At 39.1% G+C, this 13,896-nt stretch overlaps 1 protein-coding gene across 2 annotated transcripts in view; it reads left to right on the top strand.

The window, feature by feature from the left end:
• LOC142009324 (DGAT1/2-independent enzyme synthesizing storage lipids-like) overlaps positions 1-13,567 on the top strand; it is a 38,369-nt gene extending 24,802 nt beyond the window's left edge. Inside the window, exons 4-8 of one of the 2 annotated variants that reach the window (XR_012644432.1) lie at positions 1,572-1,765; positions 4,697-4,757; positions 6,253-6,359; positions 7,623-7,762; positions 10,815-13,567. Coding sequence is in view for 1 of the 2 variants with exons in the window: in XM_074987173.1 (XP_074843274.1) it covers positions 1,572-1,765; positions 4,697-4,757; positions 7,623-7,762; positions 10,815-10,919 (500 nt within the window). In the remaining variant the exon portion in view is untranslated. The remainder of the gene's footprint in view (positions 1-1,571; positions 1,766-4,696; positions 4,758-6,252; positions 6,360-7,622; positions 7,763-10,814) is intronic. The other variant, XM_074987173.1, reaches the window with a different exon arrangement.
• Positions 13,568-13,896: the final 329 nt, after the last annotated feature.

Below are 13,896 nucleotides of genomic sequence, written 5' to 3' on the forward strand. Positions count from 1 at the left end.
AGATCATTCATTTTTCAAATTGACAATTAAATTAAACTGACATTTATAATGACAGTCTTTACTGAACTAAAATGTGAGTTGTTCCATTCATCTGTCAGAATGTGTAGTTTCCAGACTTCTCCTCTTTTTAAAATATTCCTTCCAAGTATAAGTGAATAGAACTGCAATCCTGCCTCCATAAGGAAATGTGTTCTATAAATATCCCATAACTTAATTAGCATAGAGCTAGAGTAACCTGGTTTTGGCTTGTTGTCCTTTCATATGCGGAAAGAGGCTAAACTTCTCCAAAGCCAGGAAATAGAAGGTTAAGGTACATGTCTCACCAATTCCTGCCACACCGTTTTAACTCTGCCCCAGTGTACCATTACTAGCATTCTGTTATTTACAAAGCACATTTTGGGAACAGAGCACATGAGCATTGTATAACAATGTCCAACTCAGTGGCTGTCAGCTCCAGAAGGGGTGGAGTTAAGGTTGCATTGCAGAGATGGTGTGGAAGTGGTGAAGTTTAGCTTATGTCATTTGGTGCTTGTGTGTCTTTCTGGTTAGACTGGATGCCTGACTTTAATAATTGAAATACAAGGATGATGCAAGCCAGGAAGAGCTTGCATAATTTTAATTTATAAAACATGTCGTATATCGGATTGGTTCTGTGAGCTGACTTTGACCCATTTTTCTTTCATGGTAAAAAAAAAAAAATTAATCACTGTGTTTAGTTACTATGACTGTAATCATAGTGCTGAGGCTTGAAACTCAGAGAATGCTGAGGGTTTTTTCAATTTCTTCATTCATATCAATGTGCTCTTTGACCATTGAAGGAAATAGCTTTAAACAATTCGCATCCATTGCATTGGAGGATTTGGTCACAATGAAGCCAAGTTTTGAAAGTATGGATTGGTAAAGTTACACTACTATTAAATCATCTCTTCATCATAATTGATGAATGTGCTTGAAGGCATCACTGTGTGTTTGTGTTGGTTTGATTTGTTATGGCTGAAGGCATTGCTATTGATTGAGGTAGCACCTAATTTGATTCGATTTGATGTACAGAGCTGTTTAAAAACAAGCTTTTAAAGTTTAGATTTTTATTGGCTAAGAGTTTCAAAACTCCTCATGATTTTTTTGGAGAGGATGTTGAGAAAATGGGTGCTCTGTACCTTCTGAAAACCAGCCCCTTTAGAGGTACAGGTGGAACCTCTTTAATCTAGTACTTTTGAGACCTGACTGGTGCTGAACCAGTGGAAGTCAGTATTATCTAGCAGCATTACTAATACTTCTGCTGCTTACTGGGCTCTCAGAAAGCATTTAGGGATAAATTGGTGCTAAATAACAGCACAGAACCCTGAGAGCCAGGACCATTGGTTGTAAGCTTTCTAGGACCACAGGAGATATAGCCAAACCCATGATAAGTGGGTGTCCTGCTAACTAAAAATCATGCCGGACCACAGATGTGGCTGGACCCGAGTGTGCCAAACTGGAAAGGTTTAACCTGTATCTCAAATTGGAAATCAATAGTTGTATAACATCTTAAATGCTCAGTGTTAATAACTTATTTTTTACATATCTTGCAGGTTTTAAACTTTTACTTGATGTATTTGGTGTTATGCATGGACCAAAGGAAGAATGTGTTAGAGCGCTGAAGAATGGTCACTTGCTGGCTATCTCTCCAGGTGGACTTCGAGAAGCACTCTTTAGTGATGAAACCTATGCTCTTATGTGGGGTAATCGTACGGGTTTTGCTCAGGTGGCAATTGATGCAAAAGTGGTGAGTGAGTATGTGGAGGATTACAAAACAAAAGCAAAGATGGTCAGATTTTTAGGTCCTTCCCTGTGGCTAAAGCTGTTTTTCTCTGCACAGTAAAGCAAATGTTTCCAAAGTTAGAGGTACTTTAAATATTCTCTTCCTAAGTTTTGTAACTAAATTATGATTCTCACTCCTCTGCTGTTTCTTTAAGAAATACATATTGTGGCAGACCGCTGCCTGGTAGCTGCAGGAGCCTTCTAGAAGGAACGTATGCCGGCTGGTGGGCTAATGCATTCTTGTTCCCTGAATAGGCCCAATTAGGACAGGCAGCTGGGGCCTTATTAGGTATCGGCCCTCATTGGTCAGATAGGCCCTGTGCTTCCTATAAAAGGCTCCCCATCTGGTAGCGGGGGGGGAAGGTTTTGGGAGGTGCACCAGAGGAGCAGGAGCACAGCGAAAAGGTACCACGGGGAAGTGGTGGGTGAAGTGGCCCAGGGTGAGGCTACTACTTTGGGGCAGGGGTAAAGGTCCTGCCAGTTGCCTCTTGTTCTCATAGGGACGCTGGACCGGAGTCCAGGGTAGAGGGTGGGTCTGGACTCCCTCCACCCTTCCCCCGAGGGATCACTTTACTGGAGTAGGCGCGGGCCTGCAAAGGGACTGGTATTATTCTCCCTGTACTGGTCCTGCCTATGATGAGGATGGCTTGCTAAGCGGAGACCCCTGCGTTTGGAAGGGTCTGGGCAAAAGGGGGGCCTCTGTGAGTCTCTGAGGCAGCACAAATCTGCCAGGAAGTGCAGGGACCCACAGAGGCTGACAAGGGACTTTGTCACAATATTTAGCCATATTATTGTTTTATTTCTTGTCTTGTATTGAAATTCAGCTAAGTTTTATTTTCCACAAGCTCACGTCACAAACTTGTAGTAGTACTGTAATGTAGTATTGGAATATCTTTCCTTAAAATGCTTGTTTTTTTTTGTTTTGTTTTTTTTTTTAAAACTATTGGTGATATATTACCCTGGCATTTATTTTAATCACAAAGTTTCAGAGTCCAGTAACTAAAATCTGACTGCTTTTGAGGTTCAAAATCAATAGTGTGTCTTGCTATAAATGACTTCCGTGGATTCCATTTTGCTTATGCTACTAAGCTGTTCTACAATATGTTAATTATTAGGAAATAGGAGACAACATATTGTGTCTTCCACATGAGAAATATAGGCTATGTCTACACTAGCACAAAACTTCGAAACTAGCACTAGCAAATAGCCATTTCGAAGACTACTAATGAGGTGCTGAAATCCTTTTCGAAAAAAGGATCCTTTTCGAAAGAACCCCGCCAACTTTGAAATCCCCTTATTCCTATCAGCGGAGGAATAAGGGGATTTCAAAGTTGGCGGGGTCCTTTTGAAAAGGACCCCATCTGGACAAGCCGCGCGGCACCGAAAAGCAGAAATTTGAAAGAGCTGCGGCCGGCGGCATGCTAATGAGGCGCTGAATATGCATTTCAGTGCCTCATTAGTAGTCTTCAAAATGGCTGTTTGCATGGCCATTTTGAAGTTTAGTGCTAGTGTAGACAGTTATAATGAGAGAAACAGGAATCTTCTGGCTACAAATGTTAGGTAATTGTATGTGTTTGTACATGCATGTATGTGTTTATGATAAGTTAGACCAATTTGAGATTAAATAAACCATAATAAATAGGGTCACCAAAAGCTTTTGGAAATTTGACAGCCTGATTTTAACTTTTACAGCATCATTAAATGTATGGATAGTGTTAAAAAAAAACAAAAAACGTAAATGTTAACACAACTTCCCATAGCTTGCCCCAGGAATTAATTCTTTATTTCAGTGGGAGAGTGGTGGAGCTCTGGAATGGATTACCTAGGGAGGTGGTAGAAACTTCTTCTCTAGAGGTTTTTAAATCCTGGCTTGACAAAGCCCTGGCTGGGATAATTTACTTGGGAGTGGTCTTGCTTTCAGCGGGGGGTAGTCCCACCTCTTTAGGTCTGTTCTAACCCTTTGGTTCTGTGATACTATATCCCTAGTAAGGGTGCTTCATCTAGTTTAATTTAGTTCTTAGAAAATAATGTTGATGACAGCTCTATTAATTTAAGCACACAAAGATCCCAATCCTGCAAATTTCTACACATCTAAAACTGCTTACTTAAGCTTAGAGGGCTGCTCAGCTGTGTAAAGTCACAAATATTCAAATGCTTGTAGGATCCTGTTCTAAATGCTACTGCGGTTCTAAGACAATACATGACTTTAAGAAGATTGACAGACTTAAATATACTAACTGTATTAACTCTGTATTAGTAGGTGGTGTCTTCTAATTTGGACCTTTCAAACTATGGTAAAATAGCATGCAAAACATGGGTGTCCAACCTTTTGGCTTGCCTGGGCTGCATTGAGTGAAGATAGTCTTGAGCCGTGTACAAAATATGTAATATGGTTAATGTATATAAATCACATAATAATGTTAAAAGTTTACAATCTTGTGGGGCTGCATTACTAGCTGTCCAGGGCCGCACGCGGCCTGTGGGCCGCAGGTTGGACACGCCTGATGTAAAACATTTTGTTGCTGACTGAAAAACCAACTGTCTATCAATGTATTTATAGAATAAGTTACAAGTTTGTGTTCAACTAAACACTGTATAAAACAGAAACAGAGAGGAAGCCGTGCTAGTCTATACACTATCAAAACAAAAAGCAGTCAAGTAGCACTTTAAAGACTAGCAAAATAGTTTATTAGGTGAGGTTTCGTGGGACAGACCCACTTCTTCAGACCATTGAGTCTGTTCTGGTCTGGCTATGGTCTGAAGAAGTGGGTCTGTCCCACGAAAGCTCACCTAATAAACTATTTTGCTAGTCTTTAAAGTGCTACTTGACTGCTTTTTGTATAAAACAGACTTCCACTTATTTTCACTAAATTCTTACGTTTCTGTTTTCTTGTAGCCCATCATTCCTATGTTCACACAAAATGTTAGAGAAGGAATTCGGACGTTAGGAAGAATAAGTAAGACATAAAGTATCTATTTTTTTTATTTTTAACTCTCAGAAATACTCTTTCATCTAAATCTGTATTTACATTTGTTATACAGTCTTGTTTCTGCAGGGATTAGGCTGTGTTGCTATTCTCTAAGGATATGAAATAAGGAATTGTGTTGTCAAATTGTGATGAAGTAAATTCTTTCATATCCATCAGCCCTGGGACCAGAAGGTTGCCAGAGATTCCAATATTCTGGATAATAGAGAGATATACATAGCCACTTGTAACACTAATGAAAAACAAGATAGATCTTAAGAAACAAAAAAAAAAAAAATGTATGCAGAGTACTTTATTTACCAACAACAGTAGTATTGTACGCTGTATACTTATAGGCTACACTATCCCAAAACTTCGAAATGGCCATGCGAATGGCCATTTCGAAGTTTACTAATGAAGAACTGAAATACATATTCAGTGGTTTGTTAGCATGATGGCAGCTGCGGCACGTTGAAATCGACGTGGCTCGCCACCGCGTGGCTCATCCAGACGGGGGGGTCCTTTTCGAAAGGACCTTAGAAACTTTGAAATCCCCTTATTCCATAGGATATAAGGGATTCCATAGGATTAAGGGGATTTTGAAGTTGCCGGGGTCCTTTCAAAAAGGACCCCCGTCTGGATGAGCCGTGTGGCGGCGAGCTGCAGCAATTTCGAAGTACTGCAGCTACCGACATGCTATTGAGGTGTTGAATATGTATTTCAGCGCTTCATTAGTAAACTTCAAAATGGCCATTTGTAAGTTTTGGGATAGTGTAGACACGGCTATACTGCATTTGCTGTATTTATTTGTATTTACTATCAGCGTACTATACTTATGGACAACATAATTACAATAGACTTACTGGCTATCTGAGGGTTCTGGATGATAGAATGCTGGATACGAAAGAATTTACTGTATTGCCATTAGCGTTATATTAGATGGTTCCTTAAAAGTAATTCTGTACATAGTGACAAGTCTTGATAAAGGAACCCACGGTTTGCATGTTGAAGAACAAACTTTTAAAATGATTTATTTCTTTTACATTAACATGTCTGCTATGTCTACTCCGGATTTTTTTAATGATTGGTACCAGACTTCCTGTTCCTTTTAGGTTTTTTTTTCAAATGCTCTATCTTTAATTGCCGCCTATCCTTATATAAAAGTGGTGAAAAACCAACTGTTCAGTCTAATGGCTAATGAGGTAGAAAACTTACATGGAAATATATTTGTATTCTGGTTCTTACCTCTTCCCCTTCAGTTGTTGCAGCGCCTGCGCGCGCGCACACACACACACACACGCAGAGTCTGTATGTAGGACAGCTAGTTGACTAAGTCTCTGCTGAGCCACCAGTGCCAGTTGCGTTAGCCACATCTCTCCTCCAGGCTCCCCCATCTGCCTGGAGCCAGAGGACTACTGCATGAGCCATACATGTCTGTGTACTGCCTTCTGCTTCAATCACAGCAGCTCCTTCTCCTGTTTCATAGTACTACAAGCAAACAAAGCAATCTTTCCTCCTGACATTGGCCCTGATCTTGACTGGAAGGAGAATTCTGGGCACAGAGTGCCCATACATCAAATGGAGAAGTACAAGGTAGCCACATATTTTCCATGTACTACAAAATAGACATCCAAACATTAATTAATGTACAATTCAAGATTCATAGATTCCAGGCCATGAGGGACCATTATGATCATCTAGTTTGACTTGTAAAGGTGGCTTATGGTGAAGATGAAATTGAAACCAACATCCCCAAAGAGACTGGAGCCTCTAGTGCTGTAGATCACTCCCCTGGTTACCAGAGGGAGACCAGCTCAGGAAAGAATCACTGGAGATGAAACACAGAGATCCTTTACACTAGAAACACAAGCTTAGTCATGGTGCTACCTTCTGTAATTCTAAAGGTACAGGAACAAAGGTGACTTTTGCAAAAAAGCTCCATCTCTGAAAATGCTACATTCTCTATGCCTTGGCAGTTAACTCCAGTTCTTCCTACAATAGAAGTTATGATATAAAATTTTTTTCCTGCTCTCGGCCACCTAGGCCTTTTCAGATTTAAGGATTCCTTTCCATTCCCCCAGAACCCAAACTGTGGAAATTCAGGTAGCTAGTTGTATTTTACATTCTAATCTATTCTTCTATAGGTTCTTGTATTGGCCTGATTATCCTAGTATCAGAGCATCATCCAGGATCACGTTAAGCAGTGTGACTAATAGGTCACCTGTGGTTCATTCTCCTCATATTTTTCCCTTGGCGGGGGGAGAGCAGGGAAGGTCTGAATGTGTGTAACCATACGCACACAGTGAAGCATTTTAGTTTCGTTGGGGTTATTTGGAGAATATTTTTAAAAAATAGGTATACCACTCCTGCCCTGGAGAGATGTGGGTTAAGGAGGGAGCCCTGGGGGTGTCCGTTTCCTTTTCTCCCGTGAGATATTTCAGAGGAGAGGTTGCTGACCTATCTGTGCTCTTGCTCTTCCTTACCCCGTCTCTGGCCATATGTTCCTACAAGGTTTTGAAGGGGCTATTTCTACTAACCTGAATTCCCATTTCTTTTAAGTAGCTCTCCTTGCCTTTACAGTGGCAGCCACTGGATTAGGTTTTGCTGTTGGCAGTAAGAACTCTAAATAATTTCCTTCCAGGCATCATAGAAAAGTGTGCAGATTATTCTTGCCTTGGCTGTGACTCTTCTATTTTTCTTTTCTATTTTTGCAAAGTGACGCTCAAAGGTAGAATAGCAGTTCAAAGATACTTTTGTTCATTTGACAACCTCAGATAAGAGGCCTGGGTTACTTTACAAGTTAATTTATCTACCACCTCCAAAAATGCGTATTAATATTTTTAAATTAAAAAACAGGGTTATTTAGGTTGATGTATGAACGTCTTCGATTGCCAGTTGTTCCTATATATGGAGGGTTTCCAGTCAAATTTCGTACATATATTGGAGATCCAATTCCTTATGATCCAAATATGACTGCTGCAGAACTGTCTGAAAAGGTAAGAGTTTTTTTTGCAGGGGAGGGGCGGGTTGGCCATCGTTCTGCTTGCGGTCTTAAACAGTCAAGATTTAAAATTCTAGTAGCTGAGAGCCTCTGCTGTTATGAAGTGCTGAATGTGTTTTAAACAAGGAGGAGAGCTTTCAATGGTAAGAGGTTGTGAAACCCAGTGATGATTGAACCTGCTGAGCTGTGATTGTTGTGCCAGGAGATTCACTATCTGTACAGTCTCTCTCTGCTAGCCTATGAAATTATTATATGCAAATTACCTGCAGTGTAAGGGTGGTAGTACTGGTGATTTAGGATTCTTGGCATGGTTGTTGCATAGGTATTCTTCATAAAGTCAAAACATCTGAGAACTTAATAAACCATAGTAGTAATAATAAATCATAGATTCTAGTGAGGATTAAAACTGATAATGTTCTAAGCAAAAAGATCTATCCACCCTGCTTGTAACTTTTTCTGTCCCTTCACACTTACTCAGTGGAAATTCTAGGCTTCAGAGTGACAGAGTTAAAAATCATGGAAGCTTATTACAGTAGATCCCTGACTTACACAGAGGTTGCGTTCCTGCGCAAACCCATGGAAGTCAAATTCCACATTACTTGGGGGAGCCTGGAAACTGACCAGTGCAGCAGCTCCCTGCGGCTCACAAAACACAGGAAACTGATCCCTGCCACTCAGTTGCATTAACCCAAGATTTGTACAACTTGAGTGCATGTATCTTGGGGTTCTACTATATTAGATACTAGTTTTCAAGTAAGTGGTTTTTGTCTTGGTGTATGCCAGGTGTTTACATAGTGCAATGAGGCCCACTAACACGCATCTGTAGTTGTTCTATCCTTGTCTTATTTTGTCAGACTTCATGGTAGAGTTCTTCATTGTTAGATTCTTATAACCATCTTCTGTCTTTTGCAGATATTTCATATATTAAAGCTAAGGAAGTCTGGCACAGAAATAGGTTCTAGTTCCTTGAAGCGGTGTGTGGTTTTTATCTGGATCAGAATGACAGCTTTTTAAAGTTCTATTGTGAATTCTAGCTCAGTGAAAATAGCTGTTATCTCTTCTATTGGTTATGAAAGTTGTTGACATCTGTCTCAAGGGAGGTTCCCCTGTTTCTTGGCTTTCGTAAAAGAAAGCTTGATCTGAGAGTTGTGGATGTTAACAGAAAGTAAAATCAGATTAAAGCAAAATGATCTCTTCACTTCCCACCAAGTTCAAATTCTAGTTCTTGCTCTCCTCACACCTACAACTACCCAACATGCATAAGCTCTTTAAATTTAGTATGTTCATACATAACTAGTTCAATCATCTTTTTCTGGTTTATGATTGATTGTTTTCCGTTCATATAATTACGATTAGCCTTTGTTAGTGCATAGTAGTTAAGGAATGAAGAGCTTTGGTGCACTGACAGGTATGAATGGTGCAGTCAACAATAATTATAGGAGACTAATCAGAAGTTCTTTAAATATGTACTTATACAATCAATATTCTGAAAGGAGATCCTTTATTAGTTCATGAACATTTTGATTATACCAGTATAAAAATGATAGATCTCAATAGCTGGTTTTCTTTCCTTGAATATTGAGAGGCAGCCGTGTTACTTTGTACTCCAACAAAACAAAACAGCAGAAATGTAGCACTTTAAAGACTCATTTTGTTAGTCTTTAAAGTGCTACATTTGTGCTGTTTTGTTTCCTTGAATATATTTATTTAAAGATGACACCTGACATGTTTAGGTATTATCCAAACCCCATTAAACAAAAGTTCAGATATTTCCTCCATGGATTGCCTAAAGCACTAGTCCCATATTGATGCAGAGCTAGTAGGCTTTAGAAGATTAGGTGTGATATGTGTAATTTAAAGGCGTTGCACATCTGGCTCTGAAGTCATTTTTACTTAGTGTGTGCCTGCATTTAGTTCAAAACTTGTTGTACAATCTCCCATGACAACTAAACCAGTTAATCCAATGGGTTTAGGTGTCCTCTGAGACATTCGAATAACCAGTATATTATACATCCATCATGATATGAGACATCATTAGCATAATTTTTTTATACAGCTTGAACCTCTCTAATCTGGAGCTCTTTTGTCCGGCAGCATCTGTAATCCAGCATGATTTTATTTAGCCAGACGACGATTTATCATGGGTATGGCCATTTTTCCTGTGGTCCCATAAACTTTGTTTACAGCCACCAGTTCTAGCTCTGTATTTTATGGTATTATGTAGTTCTAATTTACCCCTAAATGTCCTCTAACAGCCAAGTAAGCAGTGGAAGTGGTGTTAATGTGTTAGACAATTTTGATCTCCCGTAGTCTGGTAAATTCTTTTGTTTGGCACTGGTCAGGTCCCAAGGGTGCTGGATGAGAGAGGTTCAACCTCTATTTTTGTGGAAACTTTACATGCTTAAGTAGTTATGTAAGTTAGCATGTACTTCTCATGTTTTGCCATTTATACTTACTATGTTTGCTTATCAAATGTAGATATTACCAGGGATCTTTGTCATATGTAATAAAATAATTGTAAGTGGTTTCTTTGATAAAGAGCCTACAAGTCGTCCCTCAGTTTTCATTTTAAAGTAGATATTACACCCTGCATTTTGAAGTCACTAGAAGGATGAAAAGCTATTCTGGCTGTTTCTACACAGGCCACTTCCTTTGGAAGTGGCATGCTAATACATGGAGCGAAAGATGCTAATGAGGCACGGATGCAAACTCCCCGTGCCTCATTAGCATAACATCAAGTGATTTGGAGTCTGGGAGACCGTTCTTCCAGACTCCAAAATGCCGTGTAGAAGCGTGGCCCTGGGGGAGCTTCCAGAAGGAAGTCCTTCTTGCGGACTCCAAATCACGTGACATTATGCTAATGAGGTATGGGGAATTTGCATCCGGGCCTCATTAGCATCTTTCGCTCCATGTATTAGCATGCCACTTCCGAAGGACGTGGCCTGTGCAGAAACTGCCTCTGAATTGCTGCATTTTTCCATTTGTGTAATATAAAAAAGAACAGTTGACTTCCTTACAATTTAATTTCTATTTTTTTTTCCAAACAGGCAAAGGGCGCAATCCAGTCTTTAATAGACAGACACCAGAAAATACCAGGAAACGTATTTAGGGCTTTAATGGAACGATTTGAGGCACAGCAGAAGGAAGACTAGTGTGTGGTACTAACAAACTCCACATGTATTTGTTATATTTTCAAAACTGTAACTAATTTTGAGGATCATATTATTAGTTATTAATGCACTCTTAATGATAATACTTCTTCTAATGCAGATGTTTTCTGTATAGTTTAACATGAGCTGTGAACAATTTTTTTTTCCAGTGACCAGTATCAAACTTGAGCCCAAACCTGAAATCTTACTCAGGCAAAACTCACACTAAAGTAATTCTCAATTAAATGCAGTGCTATAGTGAAAAGTAACTTCATAAAAATTACATTTTAGGCTTCTGCATTCATGCTCTCAATTACTTCCATCTTAAATTTTCAAATAAAAATGTTGATTTTTTTTAGTCAAAAAAGTATAATTACCATAATAACTTGGTATGATTATCATACCAAATAAAACCTGAACGACACCTTTGAAAACCCATTATGACTGTGGTAATGCCTATACAAACTTGAATGACATTTAAAGATGTTCACATAAACAGGTATAACTAATCATCTAGCTTTCTATGTAGAACCTTTAGAGGCTAGTGGTAATGCTTCCTCTGGAAAGAATCCAGCTTTACTGCTGAAGGCCAGAAAGAGTTTGCAAGGCTATAGCTTTACTCGAACAAAAATGCCAGAGAAACTGAGCAAACTTTTTACAGAAACCAGTAAGACACAATACAGTAAAAGCTGTGTTATCCTGCATTTGGATAGTCGGCATATTCTATTAACAGGCGCTCAGGGCAGCTTCCCCAGGACTGGCCACTGTGGGGCTGCCCCTGTGGTCCTGGGGTATGCCGGATAATTAAGCTTCTACTGTACCTATGGAAACCCATAATACTATTTTTATGAAGTCATTTTTCAGGGTAGAAACACATGGTGGGGGAATTGTTATTTGTTTTTTGTCCCTGACTAAAGACTGTAGACCTGTGTATCTGTGAACAGTCTACAAGATTTTTTTTGGTACAGCAAACTGAATGCCTAACTTTCAGAGAGAAGACTAAAATGTCAATGTTCCAAATTTTAAGTCACAAATAGGCTGCAGCTTGTGTTTTCAGAGTTTCACCACAATCAACAGTATAAACAGCCTTTATAATTTTTTATATATATGTACTTCCCTAAACTATTTTTGTAGAAAACTAGATACTTTTTTTTATACATCAGAATTCCTAAATTATGACTTGCTGTGAATCATGCAGGCTTTGCTTAGATAACACCCTCCTTGAAGTGAGTGGAGGGGTTGCCTGAGTAGAGAGTTGCAGGACTGGACTACTTTTGTTCATTAATAATAAACACCTTAAATATTTCCTTTAGATAAGTCCTTATGCTGTCAGTGACTGCAACATTAATGTCTGGAAGTGTTCTTTAATTGGAGGAGGATGACAAATTGAGGAAGGAGAGGGTGTTTTTTATAGTGCCATCTTCTTGTGGGACTTTACAACACAAAAGAAAATAAAACAAAAATGACACTTTGTTAAAGAGGCAAACAGCTTTGTTTCACTTAACTCTGTTGTCACAGTTTGGTTAATTCCTGCAAACACTTGTATGCATGTGCCTTACCTTACACACATCTTAGTAGTATTTAATTAAATGGGACTTGTGTGCATATGTTTGCAAGATCGGGGTTTCGTATTAAGTGTAGAGACTGTATGGCGAAATGAACATCTGTACATTATATGAGGTGCAAAAACTTCAGATCTCTACAGTAGTGTCATGTTTAAGCTTGAAGAAAACCATGTCGTGTGAAAACAAATGTCCTTTCCAAAGTCTTTGTTGGTTTGTGATCTTTTTGAAAAATTAGGGGGACACTATCATGATGTAAGAATGAATTTTAAAAATATTGTTTAATACATTAGACTACTGAAACTGAGACTTTTTTTTATTAAAACTTGTTTTTGTGTAAGTTAGGTATTTTATGTTTTCATTATTCTCAAATTGGACAGTGAAGGCAGACTAGCCAATCTGCTGCTTTCAGGATTTCATGCACTGGGGCAGGGCTGCACAGCTGGGGTTGGAAGGGAAATGCAAATGAAGTGCTAGTTTGCATATTGTGTGCTTCATGTGCATAAGGGCGGGCACTCACTTCTGGAAGAGCTGTTTTCAGGAAAAAACAAGCAGGGTAGATGGGGTTCATTCGAAAAGAATCCGCGTTTTCAAAAGAACCCATCTTCCTTACATTTTTCAGGGAGAAGGGTTCTTTTGAAAGTGTGGTTTTCTGTCAAATGAATCCTGTCTATACTGCTTGTCCCCTTGCTGCTGCACTTCCCCGCCCTGGAAAACAGCACTTCTGGAACAGGGAGTGGCTGCCATTATGCAAATGAGATGCACGACATGCAAATTAGTACATTTGCATTTCTGATTGGCCTTATTTGCATTCCCCTTCTGAAGCGAGAATGTAGTATAAATGCAGCCTTTATGTTGTTCTTCGATTTTGAAGAACGTGGTTTTACTTTGGTTGGGGCCAAATTTGACCTGACTCTGTCCCTTTCATTTAAGAAGTATTGAAACCCAGCTATCAAACAAAATGCAGTATCAGTACTTTTTAGATCTTAACTATACCCTTTGTTGTATAGGCTTTTTGTGTTTAAGTCTGTATGATATGAACTATTTAGACATATCCAACAGACAAATAAAACTGAAATTGCAACTGGAGTAGACTCCTGAAATTACTTTGCTGTGTACAGACTGAGTGTGAAAGTACATGTAACCTACCTCTGTGAAACTACCAGTGGATCTGTGCAGCAGAATAGAAAATGTCCAGTTGTGGGGAAAGAAACAATACATTTAACACTAAAAACAATGTATAAGGTAAAGGAATCACAAAAAGATTGAAACAAATGGAGGGGAAAAACATAGGCAACTGTTCTTGGACATTGCTGAAGGTGTTGCCAAGAATGATACGTAACTATTGTGTTTAAGGGGCAAGTTATTAAAATAATGCTTTGGATGCCTTCTGATTGAATGATCAATAATGACAATTC

This window comes from Carettochelys insculpta, chromosome 2 (genome assembly GCF_033958435.1).
Source record: "Carettochelys insculpta isolate YL-2023 chromosome 2, ASM3395843v1, whole genome shotgun sequence".
Lineage (NCBI taxonomy): Eukaryota > Metazoa > Chordata > Testudines > Carettochelyidae > Carettochelys > Carettochelys insculpta.